This window comes from Vombatus ursinus, unplaced genomic scaffold, assembly GCF_900497805.2.
Source record: "Vombatus ursinus unplaced genomic scaffold, bare-nosed wombat genome assembly UNPS02007284.1, whole genome shotgun sequence".
Taxonomy (NCBI): domain Eukaryota; kingdom Metazoa; phylum Chordata; class Mammalia; order Diprotodontia; family Vombatidae; genus Vombatus; species Vombatus ursinus.
Genome location: NW_020947062.1, coordinates 28,582,934 through 28,607,505, shown reverse-complemented (window position 1 = coordinate 28,607,505; position 24,572 = coordinate 28,582,934). Strand labels below are relative to the sequence as shown.

The window sequence follows — 24,572 nt, the reverse complement described above, 5'->3', positions numbered from 1 at the left end:
CATGTGTTTATTTCCTCTCTTGTCACCTTTGCCAATCTGATGGGAATGGGATGGAAGCTCAGAATTGCTTTAATTTACATTTCTCTAATTATTATTGATTTGGGATAGCTTGGATTTCTTCCTTTAAAAACTGCCTATATCCTTTGATCATTTATCTATTGGGGCAGAGCTCTTAGTCTTATCAATTTGAATCATCCTTATATGTCTTGGATATAATCAGAGAAACTTGCTGCACAAATTTTTTTCCCAAGTTAATCTATTTCCCTTCTAATTTTAACTATGTTAGTTTTGCTTGTGCAACATTTTTTAGTATTTTAATTAAAATTGTCCATTTTGTCTTTTGTGATCCTCTTTATCCCTTGTTTGGTTATTGTTAGGGGTAGACAATGCTAGCATCTTCAGTTCATGTTAGATATTGTGACAAAATGAGACACTCACAATCATTGAACAGTTAACCAAAGAAGGTTTACTTTTCTCTAACAAGGATATGCAATAAGGATGCAGTGGTACTTTGCAATAATGCCCAGGTTCTGGGTTTATTAGCTTTTGCATACTTGCATTCTAGGGGTATTTGACCATACTAGCCAAACTGATTTTCACTGGTCAACAATTTGTAAAGTGCTTTACAAACCTTAAAGCATTATATAAATATTAGCCATCATTATTATTATCTAAAATCCCAAGTGGGAAAAAATTTATTCCAGACTAGCTCACACTTAGAACCAGTTGGTTTCACTGTGAGACAAGATTCAGCCTTTCCCTTCCAGTGGGGTATCCTTAATTAGTCCATACTGTTATTCCATTCTATTTTGGATAGCTGGAATTTTCCCCAGAGACACACTAGTTCTAATCTACACACCAGGCCTGAAATGACTTGGATAGTCTTTTTCTGCCATTTAGACACTTAAAATGATTAATAACCAAAACCATAAGATTCTCTTTCAGTCAACCAATCCAAGATTAAATCCTGGCTATCTGGACAGGGTTTTAATCCCTTGACTTCACCACCCCCCCACCCCCCATATATGCCAAACTAGACACTGGCTTCCTCCATTTTACTCTCTTTCCCCCTTCTTATGTTATGTGTCACATAATGTTGTATTATGTGTTATGTGTCACAAAACAGTTATGATTGATAATAGTTTTATGTAAAGGGCAAGATGTCTTCAAAGACACAAATTAAATCAGGAGTTATATTTACACTTAAAGAACAATCAACCAATAAATATTTGTTAAGCACCTACTATGTGCCAGGTACTGTATTAAGTACTTCACAAATATTATCTCATTTGATTCTCTAAACAACCCTGAGAGGTAGGTGGTATTATTATCCTCATTTTATAGTTGAGAAAAACAGATTAAGTGGCTTGCTCAGGGTCACACAACTATTTGAACTCAAGTCTGTTCTGACTCCAGGCCCAGCCACTACACCTTTTAGCTCCCTGGTATGTAATAGTAATAGCTAGCATTTATATAGAGTTTTAAGGTTTGCAAAGTGCCTTACATATATTATTCACTTGATCTTCCCAACACTATGAGGTAGATGCTATTTTTAACCCTTTTTACAGAGGGAGAAAATGAGACTGAGAGAGGTTTAGTGATTTACTTAGAATCATTCAGCTAGTATCTGAGGCTGAATTTGAACTCAGGTCTTCCTAACTTCAAGTCCAGCAATCAAAATCCACTCTGCAATTTAGCTACCAACAGTTGTTTCCCCTGGAGCTGCTACTAATGCAAAGTGGCTAATTTTCCTCTTTGATTTCCATGCCTCTCTTCTTTCTGTTTCAGATGAGTCAAAAAGCACTGCTAGCCCTAGCTCAGAGCTACAATGCAAAGTGGCTAATTTTCCTCTCTGATTTCCATGCCTCTCTTCTTTCTGTTTCAGATTAGTCAAAAAGCACTGCTAGCCCTAGCTCAGAGCCTATATTAGACTTTCCCAAGCTTGGAAACATAATTTTTTCTTTCCAGGACTACAATTCCCTAGAATTCACAACCAAGTTGTTTACTTTTTCATTCTGGGGAGAAAAGTAGCTTGCCTGTTTAAGACACACCCCTTCTTTTGTTTACTGCAGACTCTGAAAAACTTCTGACAGCCTGTAGGCCCCTTCCTTAGCAGGGGGTGGATAGGCTTGGAGGTGGTGTTTGGGGTTACTTCTCTTTGTCAGGGATTGGTCCTTTGAGGGTTGTACATGTAATAGGATAACTTCAGCACGCTAGCTTTTTACCCCAAAACAAAACTTGCCTAGTTTTTGTAATATTATAGTTGTCATTTTTGTGGTGGTTGTCGTTTTGTTCTGTTTTAGACACTAGAGGGGACTGTGGCTTTATGAGCTACTTCTCTCAGACACTAACGGAGATATCCCTCAAACTTTGATTTCATATGTGAGAACCTGAGCAAATGTATTGAAATCTTGCAAGAAAAGAGGGCCTTTTAAAGCATTTCCCAGATATTGAAACATGACACTTTACCTCTATTTAGTTCCACAGATTTAATGTTTTTCCAACTTTTTTTTCTTGCCACGTTTTAGCCACTGTAGCATGAAATTAAAGTCTAATTGAGTTGATTTTTTTTGTTTAGATTAAGTAGGAATAATATACCTTCCAATATAATTAAAAATTACTTCTTATAATTTTTTTAACAGCTTTTCCTGTGATAGTCAGAAAAATGGATCATTTTCTTTAGACGAGTTGTTACTGACTCTGTATATCCAACGTACAACTAACAGCAGCATTATACTCATGTAAGTAATCAATTAATGCTCATTGATTGACTTTTCTGAAGACTAACAGGAAGAGATTTTGTTGCTATTCATTCAAAGAAATCCATGCTGAAAGCAATGTAGCTTTAAATGAAACAGATTTATATGGGCTGCCTTTATAAAAAATAGCAGTCAAAGTAAACAAATCTGTTAATAATTAAATACTGGTGTGTTATCTAATAGCTGTCAATGCAGATTGAGAAAGAGCGCATTTATCAAGTGAGCTAAGCTGGCAAACAGAAGGAAATAAATTCACCAAAGGTTTTTTTTTAAAAACTTTTTGTTATAGCAAGTGAAAAATGCATCTCTTGTTTAGGAGGTAGTATTTTCATGAGAATAATAAATTTTGAATGTTTTTTGAATTACCACTTTCTGTTTTGTCATGGAACAGTTTGGAGTTCACAGAATTTTCCTTCTAGTCATTTCCTTGATAAAGAGCTTGGAGAGTACAAAACTGCTGGCAGAGTTTAAAAAGTGCGGAGATTTGGAATGTGAAAGTAAGTTTGATTTTTTTTCCCTTTACATCTTAGCTCTGAAATGATTGCAAATAGCAACATAAATACATAGCATAAATATTAAAATTAAAACATTTGGTATAAATATTAATATACCATTGGGGAAAAGATGAAGTTATAAAGGTTAACTTTGTAGATTGTCTGTGAAAAATATTAGAAGGGAAGTATTCTGTGGCACTACCTCATAGAAATGTTCAAAGAGTCAAAGTCTGGTATAAATTCAGATGATATAGAGGTCTTTCCAATCATTACAATCAAATTTGTTAGCATTTTAAAAAGTACTTGATTATTTACCATTTTATTTTGCCACTTATTCACCACTTTATTGGAGTACATAAAGACATTAAACTACTTTGTGTCTGTGCTCTTACTGATTTATACAACAAAAGCTTTATTTTAATTTTCAACCATGTTCTGGGTCTCATTACTTCTCCAACAATTTAAAAAATATATTTGAGCCACCATGACTTATACTATTGTGTGTGTGTATGTATGTATGTATGTATGTATGTATGTATGTATGCATAAATTTTAGCATCCATTACCCTCAGAGGTTCATTATTAATTTTTCATGTATTCCTTATGCAAACCTTTAACTGATACCAAAGGCTTCTCTCATGATTTTGTTTATGTATATGAGCAATGCAAGTTAGATTTTCTTTCTAAATCTATTACAAAAAAAATTTTGGTTATTACATCTGCCTTTAAGTTGACGATGTAGGGCTCTATAATTTGCAAGCTACTCTATTTACATTTACCATTTCATGCTCACAACAACTCTTTGAGGTATGGTCCCATTTTACAGACCTGGGACCTGATATTCTGAGTGGTTAAATAACTGCCCATGATCAACATAATTTGAGTTATTCTCTTGAACCCAGGTCTCCTACCATTATGTGATATAATTGTAGCCTAATTGATTAGAATGGCTTCATATAAGTAATTATTGTCTGTCTGATATGTAACCTTTATTTCTAAACTTTTGAAAAAGTACTTTTATTAATCCTCCTTCTAAAGAGTAAGCTAAAATGAGGAACAAGATTTATCAGTCATTTGCTCATCTGTAATTAATCTCCTGTCTCAAATTTCTTTTTTTCTCACATTTTCATGTCTATGGTGTCATAATTTAGACAGTAATGTCAAATTTAAATAGAAATGCAACCACTAAACCATATGTAAGGATCCTTTGGCTGCATATTGACTTAGAAAATCACATGTTAACACTATCTACATTCTATTGAATTTTTATTTATTTTGTTAAATATTTCCCAATTCCATTTTAATCTGGTTTGGGCCGCACTTGGGTGTTGCCCATGGGCCTTGTGTTTGAAACCTCTGGTTTAGACCAACAATAAAGAAGACATTCCAATTTGTGTAATTTTATGTGATATTTAAATTTAATTAGTGTTCTTTTTAAATCAATTTTTCACTAGGGAACAACACTACTGTAAGTGTGAAATCATTTCAATGATTTTAATATATGCATTTCAATGATTACTGTATATATACACATGCCATACATTATGTTTGTGTTGAAGGGATTAATCTTAGACATTTGGTAAATTACTCATTCAATAAATTTTTTGGAGGTTATCTTGTGGGCTGAAGGGAATAGGAGAGAAATTTAAAACATATTTCTTGCCCTCGAAGTTGCTTATATAGATTAGGGGGCAAGACCTAATACATATGAAATAATTGATACTACAATGTGAACAATGCCCCATTAAAACCATAGAAATGGAGAAAGATTTTTTTGTAGTATAGTAGTTGAGCAAGGACTTAGCTGTACCTCAAAGGACTTTTAATAGGATTTGTCAAAATTATTGGAAAAAATTTTTAAATTCATCTAGTTAAACCCCTTCATTTCAAGAGTGAGGAAATTTCACATAAAAGGAGAAATTTTCTCTACTTCATACAGCTGGGATTTTCTAAATGGATTCTTCTGACTCTAAATATTTCCATAAAACCATGATGTTCAGATTTTGAGCTAGAAGGGTCCATAGTCTCATTTTACAGATGTGGAACTTGAGATGCATATAGGTTAAGTGAGAAGTATATAGGTTAAGCATATAGGACACACGTATAGTAAATAGAACTGGGATTTTAACTCCATCTCTTTGGCCCCAAATCCAGAGGTCTTTCCATTATACAAACTCTACTTTCTTAACTTTTTTTTTTATTCTTAATTTATCAAACACCAAAAAACGGAAACTTGCACATGAAAAGTAAAGCACAAAAAATAAATTGTAACTGAAATTACAAATTTTTGTACAGAATGCTTTTTAACAATCATATGATAAATTGAGCATGTTACTTTCAAAGCTGTTTTGTTTGTTTCCCTCTGAACTTTCTTATATTTTGTCTGAATATTTTTTCTTTTCTTTTTTTTTTTGTAGGCAATGGGGTTAAGTGACTTGCCCAAGGTCACACAGCTAGGAAGTGTCAAGTGTCAGAGGTCAAATTTGAACTCAAGTCTTCTTTGACTCCAGGGCCAGTACTCTATCCACTGCTCCACCTAGCACCCCTTGAATATTTTTTAAGATGTTTCAATGATCTCTTATTTCTTCTCTCTCTCTCTTTTTTTTGCAACTCTATCCTCCTTCCCAAACCCCTTTCCCCACAAATAAAAATTAGGAAAACACAATCTTTGTAAAAACTAAGCATTCTCAAGCAAAACAAATCATCACAATCACCATATCCACATCCTTATCCTATACCTTGGGTCCACCAACCAACTTTCTATCAGAAGATGAATAATATGCTTTATCATCTGTCTTCTGAAGTCTTGGCACAGGCAGGGAGAACAGCCCAGGATTATACTAACCATCAATGAACATAATGTGATCAGAGGACAGTAAAAAGATTGTTGGATAGTAGTGAGAGAAAAAGTTGGACATGAAGTAGGGAACCATTGGAGATTTTTAAATAGGGAAATAATTTGATGAAATTGGTGTTTTGAAAATTAATCTGGGGGCAGCTACATAGCGTAGTAGATAGAGCACCTGCCCTGGAATCCTGATGGACCTCAGTTCAAATCTGGCCTCAGATACTTACTAGCTGTGTGACCCTGGGCAAGTCACTTAACCCCAATTGATTCCAAAAAAAGAAAAATGGAGGAAAGAAGAAAATTAATCTGTCAAGTGATATGAAGGATGGCTTGGAGGGAGAAGAGACTAGAGGTAGAACATTTTGAAATATTAGTTTTTAAAATATTTATTTTCTTTAAATGTTTATATAGCTTTAATAAGCAGAGCAGTAGCCCTAAGAGATTACAGAGGACCTGACTGCCAGTACTTGAACTTCAAAACGGGAGAAGAGATATCTGTTTATGCCAAACTTTCAGGAGAAAGAGAAGATTTGTGGGCAGGAAGTGTAAGTATCTTGTTCAACACTGAATTCAAAACCAATGTTTGGATATCTAGGATGGGATATGATTAAGATAAGTAAAATATGTTTTGCACTTCTAAAAGAGCTTTCATCTAAAGTTATGAAAGCACTTTGTAGATATTAACAAAGCCTTCAAACACATCTGAAAATCTGAACAAAATTGGGCACTTGTGGGAAAGAATGGAACTATACATTAGATTCAAAGGTGTACTTTCTGTCAAAAGAGAATGCATTTGTTACTATAGAAGATTTCTAGTGAAAGAATCATTGCCTAGGAAATAGAGAAGAGTATTTTTCATAGGATAAACAACTTCTATTAGGCCCAAAGTCCAGGTAGATTGAAGTTCACAAAAGCCTCATTGCTTTGGACTGCTTTCCTGAGTCATTAACATGAATAAATTAATGATTAATGCCTTCAGAGGAAAACAGGTATATGTAACTCTGTATCATTGTCTCTTGGTCCAAAAATATTGACTAATAATCTTATCACCAAGTTATATAAGTATGACAGAATAGCTAATTATATGTCCTTTCCTCACTCAATATGTGTAGTGTTAGCACCATGGCCACTGTTTAAAACTGAAACTCTGCTTCTTTATCTCAAGGACTGTATATACCATTTTGCTTAGCTTGAACATCTGATTTACACACCAGAAAGTTTTGGCTGCTGTTCTCGTCTTGATTCCATCTCCTTCAGAATTTGCACTGTCTCTCAAAAAAAAAAAAAGATATATGACGATTAAAAAAAAAAATCACTAACATTTCCTACTAATTCTAGCCTCTTCCTTCTAAGTAAAGTCAGTCAAAACAAATCGGCACGTAGGCAGCAACTTTCATTCCAAATATCTAGTGTGCCTCGTTTCTACTGAGAGGTAGATTCATTCTTCACCTAAAGCCTTCTTCACTCATGACTGATCACTGAATTGAGCAGAGTCCTAACTGAGCAGAGTGTCTGATTGTTCTATATCCCTGTGATGGTCATTTGTAAGTCTGACTGTTTTATAAAATAATCTGTTCCTTTCTGTTTTTCAGGCAAGTTGTTACTTGAGATCCTGGTATATACAGGGGGGTTGCCCCTAAAGGTTTTTTGTTTTGTATTTCATAGATTACCTATACTAGGGTCCTGTTAAAACATCTCCCTTTGGGCTATCGAGTTAACAATTTAGTTTTGTGATGACCTGATCACTCTCTCAAGCAGAATCTTTAACCTTGAAGTCAGAGCTCATCAGAGGTTCTGTGAGCCCAAAGAGGTTGGATTGCTGATGGTGTGAACACTGGTCCCAGAGGCTCTGCTTCCTACTCCTGCCCCCCTCCCTTTTACTTGAAGGGATGGAGGGATTTGGGAAAGACTAGACAGAATCCTGTTGTTCCATAGAACTATCTTGTGTTACATTTAAAATAAAGTAGTTTGGCTAATAATAACAATACTTTGCACTTGTATATAACTTTAAAGTTTACAAAGAACTTTAACAAATATTATCCTCACTTATCCCTCACAACAAGGGATATCCCTCACAACCCTTGGAAGTAGTTGCTATTTATTATCTCCATTTTGCAGATGAGGAAATTGAGGCAGACACAGGTTAAGTGATTTAACCAGGATCATACAGCTAGTAAGGGAGTCAGAATTTGAACTCAGGTCTTCCTAACTCCAAGCCCAGTTCTTTATCTACTGTACTATCTGGCTTCTCTTAGATGAACTCTAAGATCCCTTTTCAGTGCTAGATTTATAATTCTATGATCCTTTTTATATTGAGCTCATGTACTATTTGGAGCTAATATTGCAGCTTAGTGGTACAGTGGATAGTGCCAGGGCATGGAGTCAGGAAGATTCATCTTCCTGAGTTCAAATCTGGCCTAAGATACTTACTAGCAGTGTGACCCTGGGCAAGTCACTTAAGCCTGTTTATCTAGTTTCCTCGTCTGCAAAATGAGCAGGAGAAGGAAATGGCAAGTCACTCTAGTATCTTTGCCAAGAAAACCCCAAATGGGGTCGCAAAAGGGCAGATCTGGGCCTGCCTGAAGAGCCAAGGGGAAAAGAATAGTGTTTTTAGACTTATCATGTGCTAAAGGTGCCAAATTTATTAGAAAGTATAAGAACCTAAGTAAAATGATCTACTGATAGCTTAATTTAGGCACAATACCACATGCTGTCACTTCACTGGAATTAAAGTAACTGTAGCTGGTACCATTGCTGGTGTCAGAGGACCAAAATGCAGTAGGTTCTTTTAATCTTGGGGCAGGAAATAGACTAAGGCAACTGTGTGAAAGAAGCTGAGAGGGATCCCAGTCTCCCAGAAAGTTTCATTTGAACTAACCTGGGAGGAGTCAGATCCCTGCACAAACTTGTGCAGACTGGTCCTCTTTTCCTTAGTTTGGGATGGATCAAGGACATAGACTAGTTCTCTCAGATATGGCTCTCCTGTCTCATCCTTTGCTCAGATTACCTGTTATTTACACCCTGAATTCTGGGAGTGTCACATTCACATCTGTGCTATATCTAAGCCAGGTGACTGCTGTGGCAACCCTGTATTTATGAATTTGCCTTTGTTGTGCATAGAGCACATTGTGGTAGGAATGAGGGATGGCACGGAAGGGAATACAATTTAATACAAATTGCCTATCTCTTCAGACTTCTATATTTTAAACAAAGACAGTTTAACATCTGGATATTTTCTCATTCACATTGTACAAGCAACAAACTGTCCTCTATCTTCCTTCTCATTGTCTTCTTTAGAAATATTAAGAAAGCATTTTAAAAATTATTTTAGTCTGAAAGAGAAACTTTATCAGTCTTTCTTTAACTAACAATTCTCTATTAACTAACTGCTCCCCTCTCTCTGATTAGCCCAGGAATGACTGTTCCCTTGAAGCATATAGGGCTGTGACCAGACCACGGCAAGGGGCTCTTAACTGATTGACCTAACAGGAGTAGATTCTTTCTCTATTCTTTGACCAGATTAGGGTAATGATCAGAGTAAAAGATCTCTTGGGTTCACCTTTGATCTGCTGAAAAGGAGCAGCCTTGAAGGAAGTGGTCAAAGAGAGATTAAATGTTTTAGGAAAATGATTCTCCAGGTGTGAGCTGAAAATTAAATACTATTGTTCTGTTAGAAAAAGCCAGCTGTTAAACTGAACTATTACCTAACTGAACTGTACCTTTGCTAAATTTTGGTTGTGAAATATACTTTGTTTAAGAATCCTATAAATGGAGACCTCAAAATTATCTGTTAGACAAATGTCTGAGGGCATGAGGAAACTCAGTTTGGATGTTTTTATAAGTAGGATAGGGCTTAGATTTAGATTGGTTATAAATTAATAGCAATTGTTTCTGGTAGGCTTCTGCTTATAATACAGAATACAGAATTTTTTTTTTGACAACTTGAACACTGTGTTTTTGAGTTGGTATGTGAACTTCTCAGTAGCTTATAAGTGTGAATTGCTTATATATATGTGTGCATATGTATATATGTGTGTATCTATCTATCTGTCTGGTTTGACTTTTTCTCAGGGATATTGAGGCCAATCCATTTTGGAAACAATTTGATAGGATTAAAACTCTGTGGGTAAAAAAAAATTCTTTTTTTTTTTTTGGCTACGCAATAGGGTTAAGTGACTTGCCTAGGGTCACACAGCTAGTAAGTGTCATGTGTCTGAGGCTGGGTTTGAACTCAGGTCCTCCTCACTTCAAGGCCAGAGATTTATCCACTGTGCCACTTAGCTGCCCCCCCCAAAAAACAATTATTTAAAAATTGTGGGCATGGGAGAAAATAAGGGACAATAATCTTCATTGCTTTAAGGGAAATTTTTTAAAAAATTAAAAAAAAAATTAAAAAATTATTTTTCTTCATTTTATAGAAAGGAAAGGATTTTGGATATTTTCCAAAAGATGCAATCCAAGTTGAGGAGGTATTCATTTCTGAAGAAGTTAAAGTGCCAACTAAAGTAAGTACAAACCTCCATTCTCCCTAATTAATCTTAAAATTATTCTTAGATCATAGCATTCTTATGGCATGTTTTTCAATTCTTATTAGTTGTGTGCTTTTCAAGCTGGTCAACTAGGATTTTTTAAATACCTACTATGTTCCAGACACTGTGCTAAGCACTGAGGATACAAAGAAATGCAAAAATAGTCACAGTCTAGTGGGAGAGGCAAACATGCAAAAAATTATGTACAAATTAGGTAAGTATATGTGTATATATATATATATGCATATATATATATAAACCGTATTTTACACCCATATATATATATATACAGATACAGATACAGATACAGATACATATAGTAATATCAGAGGGAAGGCACTAAGACTAAGGATTGGGAAAGGCTTTTTGCAGAAGGTTCAACTTTAGCTGAGACTTGAAGGAAGCCAGAAGCTCTAGGAAGTAGAAATGAGGATGGAGAATGTTCTAGACACAGGGGACAGACAGTAAAAATGTTCAGAGTGAGGACATGGAACATCATGTGCTTATGAGAAACACCAAGGAGGTCATTGTCACAGGATCACAGAGTACATTGAGTGGAGTAAAGTAGAAGAAGCAGGAAAGATAGAATGGTTATGTAGAGTTCTGAAAACCAAACAGGAAATTTTATATTTGATTCTGGAGGTAACAGGGAACAATTGTAGATGATTGAATATGGGATGATATGATCAGACTTGCATTTTATTTTATTTTTTAAATAATTAATTAATTTATTTTTAGTTTTCAACATTCACTTCCATAAGATTTTAAGTTTTAAATTTTCTCCCCTTCCCTCCGTCCCCAAGACAGCATGAAATCTGATATAGGCCCTACTTATACATTCATATTAAGCATATTTTCACATTAGTCATGATGTATAGAAGAATTAGAACTAATGAAAGGAACCGTAAGAGAGAAGAAATTAAAGAAAACAACAAAAGTAAAGGAAAGCAAATATTATGTTTTGATCTGGATTCAGACTCCATAGTTCTTTTTCTGGATGTGGATAGCATTTTCCATAGTGAGTCTTTTGGAGTTGTCTTAGATCTTTGCATTGCTGAGAAGAGCCAAGTCTATCACACAAGTTGGCTGTTACTGTGTACAATGTTCTCCTGGTTCTGCTCATTTCACTCTGTATCAGTTCATGTAAGTCTTTCCAGGTTTTTCTGAAGTCTACCTGCTCATTATTTCTTATAGCACAATAATATTCCATTACATTCATATACCACAACTTATTCAGCCATTCTCCAATTGATGGGCATCCCCTCAATCTCCAACTCTTTGCCACCACAAAAAGAGCTCCTATAAATATTTTTGTGCATGTGTGTCCTTTCCCCATTTTTATGATCTCTTTGGGACCTGGAAATGGTATTGCTGGGTCAAAGGCTATGCACAGTTTTATAGCCTTTTGAGCATAGTTCCAAATTGCTCTCCAGAATGGTTGGATAAGTTCACAACTCCACCAACAATGTATTAGTGTTCCAATTTTCCCACATCTTCTCCAATATTTATCATTTTCCTATTTTGTCATGTTAGCCAATCTGATAGGTGTGATGTGGTACCCCAGAGTTGTTTTGATTTGCATTTCTCTAATCAATAATGATTTAGAGCATTTTTTCATATGACTGTAGATAACTTTAATTTCTTCCTCTGAAAACTGCCTATTCATATCCTTTAACCATTTATCAATTGGGGAATAACTTGTATTCTTATAAATTTGACTCAATTCTCTATATAGTTGAGAAATAAGGACTTTATCAGAAACATTGGCTGTAAAAATTGTTTCCCAGCTTTCTACTTCCCTTCTAATCTTGGTTGCATTAGCTTTGTTTGTGCAAAAACTTTTTAATTTAATGTAATCAAAGTCATCCATTTTTCATTTCATAATGTTCTCTATCCCTTGTTTGGTTATAAATTCTTCCCTTTTCCATAGATCAGATAGGTAAACTATTCTTTGCTCTCCTAGTTTGCTTATGGTATCAGTCTTTATATCTAAATCTTGTACCCATTTTGACTTAATCTTGGTATAAGGTGTAAGATATTGGTCTATGTCTAGTTTCTGCCATACTATTTTCCAGTTTTCCCCACAGTTTTTGTTAAATAGTGAGTTCTTATACCAGAAGCTGGGGTTTGGGGATTTATCAAATAGTACATTACTGTAGTCATTGACTATTGTGTCTTGCATACCTAACCTATTCCACTGATCCACCATTCTATTTCTTAACCAGTACCAAGTGGTTTTGGTGATTGCTGCTTTATAATATAATTTAAGATCTGATACAGCTAGGTCACCTTCCCTTGCATTTCTTTTCATTGGTTCCCTTGATATTCTGGACCTTTTAGTCTTCCAGATGAATGTTATTATTATTTTTTCTAACTCTATAAAATAATTTTTGGTAATTTGATTGGTATGGCACTGAATAAGTATATTAATTTAGGAAGAATTGTCATTTTTATTATATTAGCTCAGCCTACCCATAAGCAGCTGATATTTTTCCAGTTATTTAGATCTGACTTTATTTGTGTGAAACAGACCTGCATTTTAGTAATATTAGTTTGACAGCTGAAAATAGGATGAATTGGAGAGGGTAGAAATTTGTGACAAGTGAGTTGATCAGCAGGCTTATTATAATAGCCCAGGTGTGATATGATAAAGGCTTGCATTACAATGGCTGCAGTGTCATTGGAAAGGATGGGATAGATAGGAAAGGACAGGATTTGACCACTGATTAGAAATGGAGAGTGAGGGTGAGTTGAGAATGACAGGTTGTGAGCCTGGGAAACTGGGAGAATGGTGGTACCCTTGGCAGTAACAGGGAAGTTATGAAGAGGATTAGCTTTGGGGGAACAGATAATGAGTGCAGTTTTGGTCATACTGAGTTTAAAATGTCTATGGGATATTTTGTTAGAAAAGTTTAATAGGCAATTGAGGATTTGAGACTGGAGACTGGGAGAGAGGTTAGGGCTACACAAATAGATCTGAGAGTCTTGTGCATACAAATAATAAACCCATGGGAGCTGATGAGATCACCAAATGAAATAGAATAGAGGGAGAAGAGAAGAGGGCCTCTGACAGAGCCTGGGGAAACTCCCAACTACTCATTATGTAGAGTACTTGAAATAAGACCTTCATTTAGGAGTCATTTGAGTATTGTATCATTTTAGACAATCAAACAGACAATAAACAAAACAAAACAGTTTTCCTCTCTATCTGAATAACGCTTCTTCCTGTTGTGTGCTTTGTATTTAAGAAAAAAAACTTCTGGTTTGTCACAACCAAATTCTTATTTTTATCTAATAGATCTTTCATCTAAAACTCTCACTGCAGTTAGTGGAAGTTATCTGGGTTAAGTGGAGGAATTAAAATATGTCTCTGTATTTGGAAACTTCACTTTTGCCAAAATTCAGAGTGATGTGACATCCTCTTATAGGTGGCAGGAAGCAAAGGGCCAGTTACTGGAGACATTACAGGGTACTGTACTTAGGTGATTGGGAAGAGAGATCTACAGATGTGGAGAATGGAAGGAGTCAGGACAACATCTAAACTGAGGGGGTCACATCAAAATATTAACCAGGTTAGAGTAAGAGGAACAGAGCAGATAGACTGCTCCCAGTAGACTGGGAGAAATAGGAGGACAGGGCAAAAATCAGCTGTCAGGAGCCCAGGAGTCTGTCATTTGTGCTTGAAGCTAGGAAATGTTTGGGAAGAAGATAGCTTGCTGAACAAGCTATGTACCTCTGTGTACCTCTGTGCAACTTCTACTGGAAAGACAAGAGAGTCGTGCCATCCCTGTTCTCCCATCCATTTTACAGGAAATGACCAGCTAGAATTTGGAGAGAGATACCATCTTTACTATTAGTATATCTAATTAGTATAGTTCCTTGGGGCTCCAGATTTCATTCCCTGGATTTTCCATCAATGCAAGAACATTAACATTCTCTGAAGATTCCTAGATTTGGTCTTCCATGGCATAAATTTTCCAGTTGACATCAAGGGTCCTGATCATAAACTCCTCTTTTCCCACTATCCTTCCTGCCATGTTAGATGGATCTTTCTCTAAAGTAATTGACAGAGTAGGCCAGGTTGGGGAATGGGTGTGCATTGGCTTACTTGGGAGCAGCAGACTACTTAAAATTTTATTATTTCTTTAACAAGTTTGTGAGGGGTACAGTCAGAGTGGCAAAATGTAAAAGGAAGTAGCAGTAATACTTGGCAAACCCTAGAAATTGAAGGAGGTCCTGCAGATTTATGTGAACCTTAAAGCCTAACACAGCATCTACCTTCCGTAGGTCCTTCGGTATTGACTAATTATTTTTGCTTACTTCTTCTCAGTTGTGCTCTGGAGAGCTGAAGATTAGTGTGTGTGTGTGTGTGTGTGTGTGTGTGTACATACATATATATGTATACATACATATACACACATATTATATACACATATATACATATGTGTGTGTGTGTGTATATATATATATATATCAAAAAGTTTCTTGGTTATAAAAATAAGTTATTTAATAATGTAGATTTCTGGTACCACATTTAAAGACAAGTTCCATTAAAATAACAATAGTTCCTGAAAATGAGGGCAGCGAGATTTTGCAGTGGATAGAGTGCCAGGACTTGGAGTCAGGAACTTATCTTCCTGAGTTCAAATCTGGCCTCACTTACTAGCTGTGTGACCTTGTGCAAGTTACCTAACCCTGTTTTGCCTCAGTTTTCTCATCTATAAAATGAGCTGGAGAGGGAAATGGCAAACCGCTCCAGTATCTTTGCCAAGAAAACCCCAAATGGGGTCACAAAGAATTGGACACAACTGCAAAAAAAATGACTGAATAATCTCCTTCGCCGTCCCAGAGGCTGAGGTGGTACAAAGTGGGGAGGAGGATTATGCCTCCCATGTCATAGGAGAATTAGTTTGTCTGATATCTTGAAGTAAATATTTCTGTGAAAAAGTCAGCCCGACTATTGGTGGCTAAATGGGATTGGGGTGCAGGGGAACACCCCCTCTATTTGAGGGGAAACACCATTGGTGGGGGCTAGAGCCATTTGCAGAAACACCCAGACACCTCTCTCTCCCAGGCATAATCCTTCTCTCCACCCTCCCACCTTTGTATCACCACCTCTTCCTCTGGGGAGGGGAAGGAGGACAGTTTAGCTCATTTCCATACAGTCCCAGTTCTAAGTCCAAATTCTCCACCTGGGTTTGAATCCCAGGCACCCTGGCTTCTCAGGGCTTCCATGCCAGGCTGGCTGGCTGCATCATTCAGTTGGCAATACTGGCTCCAAGGGTGCCATGGCTTGAAGTCCAGTGTTCTGTGGAGATCACACCTGGCACCTGAAACTGAGGAGGAGAAACAACACAAAACATAAACAAGTACCCCTAGGCCCAGAAGCCAGAGCACAAGAAGGGGTGGAAGAAGGACTTTGCTTCCCTACTCACTATCTCAGTTCATGGTGTCTTTGTTATGGGTGAACTAGAATCTTCACCCTCCGGATATAGCAGATCACATAAGAGTTGCAGAAAAGAGCTCAGCAGAAAGAGAGTGAAACTCAAGCTAACCAGTTTTAAAGATGCTGGCAACCAATCAAAGGCGACTGCCCCCACTCTAGGCACACCCAAACCAGCCTAGATTACATATAAATAACCCATGGCTTTAAATATGCAGCTCTGGGCTGCAACTGGACTTTGCTTAATCTTGAAGGCTTTTCAATAATGACTCAAAAATAACTCAGGACCCCATCCCCACCCCTCACCCTGACACATACATACACTTCCCTCCAAATGGCTTATTTGAATTTGGCTCATTTGTGACTCTGGTAATCAGTTCCCTGCAAGCATCAAGCTAACAACTTCTACTTAAATAGATTAGGATTAATAAAAGGCAAGTCAAGGACAGAAAGGGGACTTGAATCTGGTCCCTATTGGTAAAGGAATTCACTTTTGGTAGAAAGCTGTGACATCTCAATAGCATGAATAGAATTGAGGACCTAGGTGAAGAAAAAATTCTGTCTTGTTTATTACCTGCGTCCCTCTAGGATCTTGCTCTGACATTCTCTGCATTTATTCCAGCTCTCAGCCACCATAATCTCTCAGCAGAACTCCTGAGTACTTAGCTGGCAACTACTGTTTCTGCCATTGCTAGCACTTGGCTCTTGTGACTATATAATCCCAAACCCCTTTAACTCCTCCCTTGTGAGTGCCAGCACTTCCCAAATCATTTTAGCATTATGGGAAATGACTACCCAGAATGTTTTTGGTACCTTGTTGCTATATCTGGTTAATTATGAAGTCAATTGCACAGTAGATAGAGTGTTGGACTTAGAATCAGGAAGATCTGAGTTCAAACCCAAGGCAAGTCACAGTTACTTCTTCTACCTTAGTTTCTTCATCTGTAAAATGGGAATAATAATAACACCACCTGCTTCCCAAAATTGTTGTGAGAATCAAATGAGATAATATTTGTAAAACATTTTGCAAACTACAAAGAGCTGTATGTGTTAGCAATTATTATTAATACTCCTCAGAATATCCCATTCTTTGATCATGACAGATAATGGAAACTTTAATATAATTCTTATTTATGCCAGGTAATCTACATACAAACTCCCACCACTAAGATAATATAACCAAGCAACCATTTCTTATGCAAGGACCTCTCAACAGGCTACAGTTTTGTAAGCAAAATAGTCAGTCACCTAAATAAAATCCAGACGATCTTTTTTTTCCCCGCTAGGCAATGAGGTTAAGTGACTTGCCCAGGGTCACACAACAAGTAAATGTTATCTGTCTGAGGTCAGATTTGAACTCAGGTCCTCCTGACTCCAGGGCTGGTACTCTATTCACTGCGCCACCTAGTTGCCCCTAGGTGATCTTTTGAGAGTTTTATCTGTGTTGATTATAAGCAAGAGAAGGTTAGAGTCCTGAACACTCTACCTTGGAACTTGCATTAATGATTATTTGCCTGCTTGGCTTGAAGGTATTTGTCTTTTTCAACTATGAGCACAGAACTATCATATGTCTGAACCGAATTATGAATTTTGCTTCTTTATGATTAAGCAGTTAGATTTTGCTTGCTACTCATACATATTCCTTGTGACAATATACAGAATCAAGGAAAACAAATTCCCTCAATGTCTATATGCAAATATATAGTTTTTTTGTATATAATATATATTTATATATCTATTAATATATGTTTCATTCTGTATCCTAAATATGTCTCCATAGTATGTTTTACTATTGATACTTTGGAATCGTGAATGGTCATTGTATTGATCATAGTGCATTACAGATTTCAAAGGTGTTTGTCTTTACATTGTTGTTATTGTATAAATTCTTTTCTTAGTTCTGCTCATTTCATTCTTCATCAGGTTATAAAAGCCCTCAAAATTGTTCATTTTTATAATATTGATGTTGTAGTGTAAATTTTTCTTCTGGTTTTGCTTAGTTCATTGTGCATTAGTTCATATAAATCTTTTAACCTCACACCCATCATATTGACAAAGATAACAAAAAAGGAAAATAGAGGAATATGGGAAAACAGGGACATTGATGTACTGTTGGTTGACCTGTGAATAAGTAAAACCATTCTGAAAAGTAATTTGAAATCATACACAAAAAGTTACTGAGCAGTGAATATTTTTTAATTCATCTATACCTATATCTAGTCCTATATCAAAAAGCCATCAAAGAAATAGGAAAAGGTCCTATGGGTTCAAAAGTATGTGTAGCAATTTTTGTGTGTGTCTGTGGTGGCAAAGAACTAGAAACTAAGTTGCCCATCAGTTGAAGAATGATTGACTAAGTTGTGGTATTTGAATATGATGGAATACCAGTGATTTTATAAATGCCTTCCATGTAAGAATTGGATTTTATATGGATGTCCTACATGTAGGCAGCTGGGACAGGTGGTAGCAGATAGAGTTTTGGACCTGGAGTCCAGAAAACCTTAATTCCACTCTAATCTCAGATACTTCCAAGCTGTGTGACCCTGGAAGCAAGTTGTTTAACCTCTGTCTGCTTCAGTTTCCTCATCTGTAAAATAGGGATAATAATAGCACCTACCTTTCAGGATTGTTGTGAGGATAAAATGAGATTATATTTGCGAAGTATTTTGCAGACTTAAAACATTATACTCGGTATTACATGTATAGTATAGCTACAGAAGGGAGTGTAATTTAAGACATGTAGTAAGACCAGCAGCAAATACACATAAAAATATCTCTGAAGTACACACTCCTTTATGTCAATAGCTTTGTAGATCATGAACAGCTGCTGAATTAATTTTCTCTCAGGCAGGGTTGAATTTGGTAATTCAAGTAGGGAATTTTCTTTGTAGGATGTGTTGTTAATACTTTTGTAGACAGGAAGGTGGTTCTATTAATTGGGGGGGGTGCATGATAAATAGAGAGGAGTGACTGTACAATAATAACTTTGATTTTCCCAAATGAGTTCTGCCTTCCAATTCAACAGTTCAACAAAATTTATGAAGTGCCTGCTGTATGCCTTAATATATTCAGTTCTGGGAAGATCTGTTTAAACAAGACAAAATCTATGCTCTCATGAAATTTACAATCTAGTAGAGGGATCTGATTAATATACAAATAACTATGACATAACAATAAATGATAAATTCATAGATACAAGCATAGTATTATATGAAGTCTGAGAGGAGAAATTTCATTATTGATTGGAAAAAAGCAGGAAAGGCTTCCCGGAAAGGAGGTATTTACATGAGACTTTAAAGGGTGAATAGGAATACAATAGCCAAGGAGGACAGCAGTAAAGGAAATAGGATTGTGAGGTATAAGGAACATTTTTAACAATGGCACATCAAAAGGAAAGTGTAAGATTTGTATGAGTCACAGAGAATGGTAGAGTTTGGTTAAATAGGTGTGGGGAGTGGTATGAAATAAGGAAGGAAAGGCGATATGGTGCCAGATCATGGAGGATTTTGTATACCAGGCAATAGTTTTAGTTTTACTAAATTAAATTTTACTCAAATGAAATATTTGTCAAAAACATTTAGCACAGTGCTTGGCACATAGTAGGCTCTGTATAAATACTTCTTTCCTTTCCCTCCCCCACACTACTAAATGGTCCATAGAAAGCCAGTGAAAGGTTTTAAGCAGAAGAGTGACATGACCAAGTAAATCTGTGTGGGGGCAAAGAAACCTTGTTGCTGGTAGGCAGATAGGTCAAAGGTAATCATGATGCTCCACCTGATTCAGGCTTGCTCCCAAGCTGAAATTAATTGAAATTTGTTGAAAAGAATTTTCTAACTCTATGTCATAGAATAGAGGTCAAAGAGTAGCAGTGAGGAAGAAGGAAAATAATTTTGAAAGACAGATTTAATTTCTCTTACTCATCTGAGTTTGGATCTCAAAAAACTCATATAGATCTTGGGGATATGAAGAAATGAAAACCTTCCCTCCCACCCCACCCCTAATCTTGAAAGAGGTAGAACAGAGTGCAAAGAATGGTCCAACCCAGCAGTGTATAGCTTTATAATAGCTTTCTATTCAAATAGCAGCTAACACAGGCAGTTTTATAGTGGTCACAATGGAAGAGGAAAAATGTTCCAGATGGGTAACAGATTTAGGACTGTGAATTATATTTGCTACATGTTTTGCCTATGTATTTCTTCCTTGCTCCTCTAATTTGTTCATGAATGACCCTGTAAATCTAAGTTATGTTATCTATTGGGAGTTTATCTTATTGTAAGACATTGGTCAATACCTAATTTCTGCCAGACTGCTTTTCCAGTTTCCCTTGCAATTTTTGTCAAATAGTGAGTTCTTATCTCAGTAGCTGTGGTCTTTGGGTTGGTTGAACATTGGGCTACTAGATAGATTTGTTTCTATATTCTGTGTACTTAATCTTTCCCAATGATCAACCTCTCTCTATTTTTTAACCAATGTCAAATGCCTAATACATAGAAGAAATACTTATTTGAAATAAGAGAGTCCCAGGATAAACTGCAGATGAAGAGAATAATCCCCTTTCCCCAGCCCTCACCTCCCAAAATAATATGCAATAGCCACAGAGATTAAGTTGGAAGACCCATTAAAAGAAATAGAGGAAAAGATAAGCGTTAACAAGAGATCACAGAGAAATAAGACTTTTATTCTCCCAGGACTTTTTTTAATGGACAATGATTTATAAGACTGCTGAAATCCACTTAAGAACTCTAGGTGCCTCCAGTTATGAATATAACTATGGAAATATGGCTAAATATTGGACCAAACTCCCATGTGGGATTGATATATTTTCTGGTTATTGTATCCGCCTAAAATGGTCAATTTTTCAGAAGCTAAATAACATTTTAAAATATCTTATTTTAAAAATGCAAGTATTTGAAAAGAATTTCTTGGTAAATGTGTCTATAGTTCTTTCTAGAATGCTCATTTAGTTAAAAGGTACACTATTTAGAAAATGTGCAGTTGTTTAAAGAACAACAAGGGTAAGAAGAAAAAAAGGTCCATAAGGACCTATTTTAAAAATAGAATTATTTAGCCTGGAAATGCAAAGTCTGGGGGATAATTTCACAGATTATTTTCAAGTTTGTAAGAGCCTATTACATAGATTACATGCATAATGACCAGAACGTGAAACTTGGTCTCAATTTTATGTACCTCATATTATCTACAGAAAATAATTTGCTAACAGTAAGCAAGTGATACCTATGGCATATATTCTGAGGAAGGCTGTGGAAACATTTAAGAACAAGAAAGATATTCATCTGTGAATTGATTTCGGTTATTTAGTACATTTTCCCCAGTAATATAAAACTATATCATTCTTTAGGAATCTGACTTCATTTGTCTTCATGAAATAAATTATGAGTTTGAAAAGGAAGAGTTATACAATGATAATGAAATAACTGACTATTCAGATGTAGAAGAAAAAGACCAAGAATCTAATACAGATGGAAGTGAATTCCAGAGAACACTTGAAATTTACTTCACTCCTGAAAATGGTGAGTTAGATAACCAATCCCCAACAACAGAGGGTCTAGAAAATACCAGAAGTATAGATGAACCAGGAGTCTGGGGAAAAGTAGAACCTGAGAGTTTAACAGAGAGTGCTGCCAATCAAGAATCTCCAAGTCATGTTGCCCAAGTGGATCCTCCATCATCTTCTTGGGTTTCAGGATGGTTTGGTCTGGGAAGTGAAGTTGAAGAAGAGACTTCTGAATCAGTTGCTGAACCACCACAGCAAAGTTCATTTGTCAGTAGAAAAATAGCTGTAAGTGATGAGAATGACTTAAAGAAGTTGAACATTGACCATCCTCTAGAAAAGCATGAGTTAGAACCTACATCAGAGGTTGATCCTCACCCATTAGGAGAGCCTGCACCAGAATCTGAGTTTGAAGAAGTGCCTGATGCTCAGACAACTGCCTGGCTTGATGACGACTTTATAGGATATTTTGGTTTTGGCCAAGGGGATCCAGGATTTAAGTTATCATCCAAAGAAAATACTTCACTACTAGAAAATACATCACTGCTACAAGACCTTCCCATCACTATTCCATCTGATCAAGAACCCATAGTTCCACATACAGAAAAACCATCAGAAGTAGAGGAGCCCAAGACAAATGATTACCCAGTTCTTCAGCCAAGTTGGCTGGATTTGCTGTACTTTGCATATGGTGTAAAAGAGCAAGTGAAAACAGATAAGCAACAAACAGAAGGCAGTACTGGAGGAAATGACAATGAAAATCTTTCATCAAGTGATTTTGACTTTGATAATAATGAAGAAAGAGAAATTGACGAAACTGGGGAAGTTAAAGATCAAACAGACAAGAAAAGGGTTTTGCAGGAGCCAGGAGGTTCTGATACTTCACTTTATTTGGAAATGTTAGATAATGCTGATAACTCTTGGAACTCCTACAATATTCCCAAGGAAATCAAGTCATCATCTTCCAAAAAATTTTGGGATCAAGATGAATCACTAGCAACTGATAAAACAGAAGAATTATCAGATAAAAGTCAAATCACAGAAAACGAGGAGGTCAGGTCAAAAACCAAAGACAGTCAGTCAGGTTGGTATGAAAATATTTGGAAACTTTTATTTTCTAAAATATTAGAGAGAAAAAATCCAGGAATCTGTAGTTTCCCAAGAAACATAAACATCATTTATCATCTCCCTTTTGTATTTTAACTTACTCTAGGGTTTATGATTGCTTGTAAAACACTTTACAAGTATTGTCATTTCATTAAATCCTCATAACAACTCTGGGAGGCAGGTGCTATTATTATCCTCATTTTACAATTGAGGAAACCGAGGCAGACCAAAGTTAAGTGACTTTCCCACAGTCATACAGGTAGTGTCTAGGGCTGGAATTGAACTCAGGTTTTCCTGACACCAGGCCTAGAACTGTATCTACCGTATCACTTAGTTTAGAGCTTAATGATATAAAAAAAATTGAGGGACAAAAGTGACATTTAAAATATTGGAGTTTCCTTTCTTCTGTAATCATTTTATGAATGTTTCAAATGAATGAATAAAAAAGCATTTATTAAATGCCTACTATATGCCAAGTACTATGCTAAGTGTAAGAGATACAAAAATCAAAGATAGCCCCTACACTCAAGGAGCTTACATTCTAATAGGAAGAAACAGTATATTTTAGGGGAGGAATATTTGGCTTTGGAAATTTATAGGAATGATGAATGCAGCCATAGAGAAATAGACACACTTTTCCCAGTAGCGATGGCTGCATTAATTTAATTATGCTTCCCCAACTAGAAAGACGTAGGAGTAGGCGAGGATGAGGGAATGTCTCCTATGCTTCATTTGTTTTTCTTGATGGTCCCCAATCTGAATATGAGTCAAGAGCACAAGGAAACTGTCAGAAGCAAAAGCTCTACCACCTGGCTAATAAACTTTATCTAGAGAGGACTAATATAGGTTTATCCCATTCCCTAATGAGTAACAGAAAAATATCTTTTCTTTTTCATTTTCAGACTCTAAAATGAAATATAAAGAGGAATCCCAGTGGCAACAAGTAGAAAAATCTCCGTCTTCCACTCCTGAGAGAAACAGTGCTAAAGGTAATAAAATAGATGGCTTTTCTCACACTGAAGCTAATGATGCTATTTACATTCACCAAGATAATCAGGACTCATTTTCAGAATCAGAAATAGAAAATATAGAGGCAGCTTTTGGTCTGGAGTTAGGAAGACCTGAGTTCAAAGCCTGCCTCCAACACTTCCTAGCTGTATGACTCTAGAAAATCCTTTAATCTCTGTCTGCCTCAGTTTTTTCCCATACTGTATGACAGAGATAACACCTACTTCCTATGGTTGTAGTGAGGATCAAATGAGATGGTATTTGTAAAGTGCTATGCAAATTCAAGCTATTATTATTATTATTAGTTGATCCAGAACAACTATTCAGATTTCTGGCACATATTATTCTATAAAAAAAAAGTAGTTATGAAAGAAAAGAATGCCTTCTTCTTCTCTTGAGCGAAAAGTCTGCAGATTATTGAAATGATACCTTGTATAAATGGTATTCAAAACTACTTGTAATTTCAAACTCCAGGTACATTAATATGTTGAATAATGAACTCAAACAACAATTTAAATAATGTTGAGGTTCATCATTTTGATAGAAAACCTGAAAAAGAGAAAGTGAATTAGTGAAACTTGTCACTAGTTGTGTGCCTTGCTCAAGTCACTTAACCTCAGTTTTCTGAACTGCCAAATGAGGAGATTGAACTAGATGGCTTCTGAGGTCCCTTTCCACTTTCCATCTATGATCTTACAATATTCATTTTTTTCCAAGAAAAGCCAGTATGTTTTGCATAATTCTTAGAAGATACTTTTCCCTCCTGACTATGGGTGCTAATGAAGCTAAACTGCACGTGTATCAATAATTATCAAGAACTAAATCAGTTTTCTTTTGGTAGACAACACGCTAATACTCCCTGACATGATCAA

General features: G+C 36.0%; 1 protein-coding gene across 13 annotated transcripts in view; it reads left to right on the top strand.

Annotated features, from left to right (window-relative positions):
• The first annotated feature begins 3,126 nt into the window (after positions 1–3,126).
• The window catches only part of MIA2 (MIA SH3 domain ER export factor 2), a 123,559-nt gene continuing 102,113 nt past the window's right edge, over positions 3,127–24,572 (top strand). For 12 of the 13 annotated variants that reach the window (XM_027849235.1, XM_027849244.1, XM_027849240.1 and 9 more), the window contains exons 1-5: positions 3,127–3,256; positions 6,513–6,646; positions 10,520–10,606; positions 21,433–22,669; positions 23,595–23,681. In XM_027849235.1, the coding sequence (XP_027705036.1) occupies positions 3,142–3,256; positions 6,513–6,646; positions 10,520–10,606; positions 21,433–22,669; positions 23,595–23,681 (1,660 nt within the window). In that variant the 5' untranslated portion in view covers positions 3,127–3,141. The remainder of the gene's footprint in view (positions 3,257–6,512; positions 6,647–10,519; positions 10,607–21,432; positions 22,670–23,594; positions 23,682–24,572) is intronic. The other variant, XM_027849246.1, reaches the window with a different exon arrangement.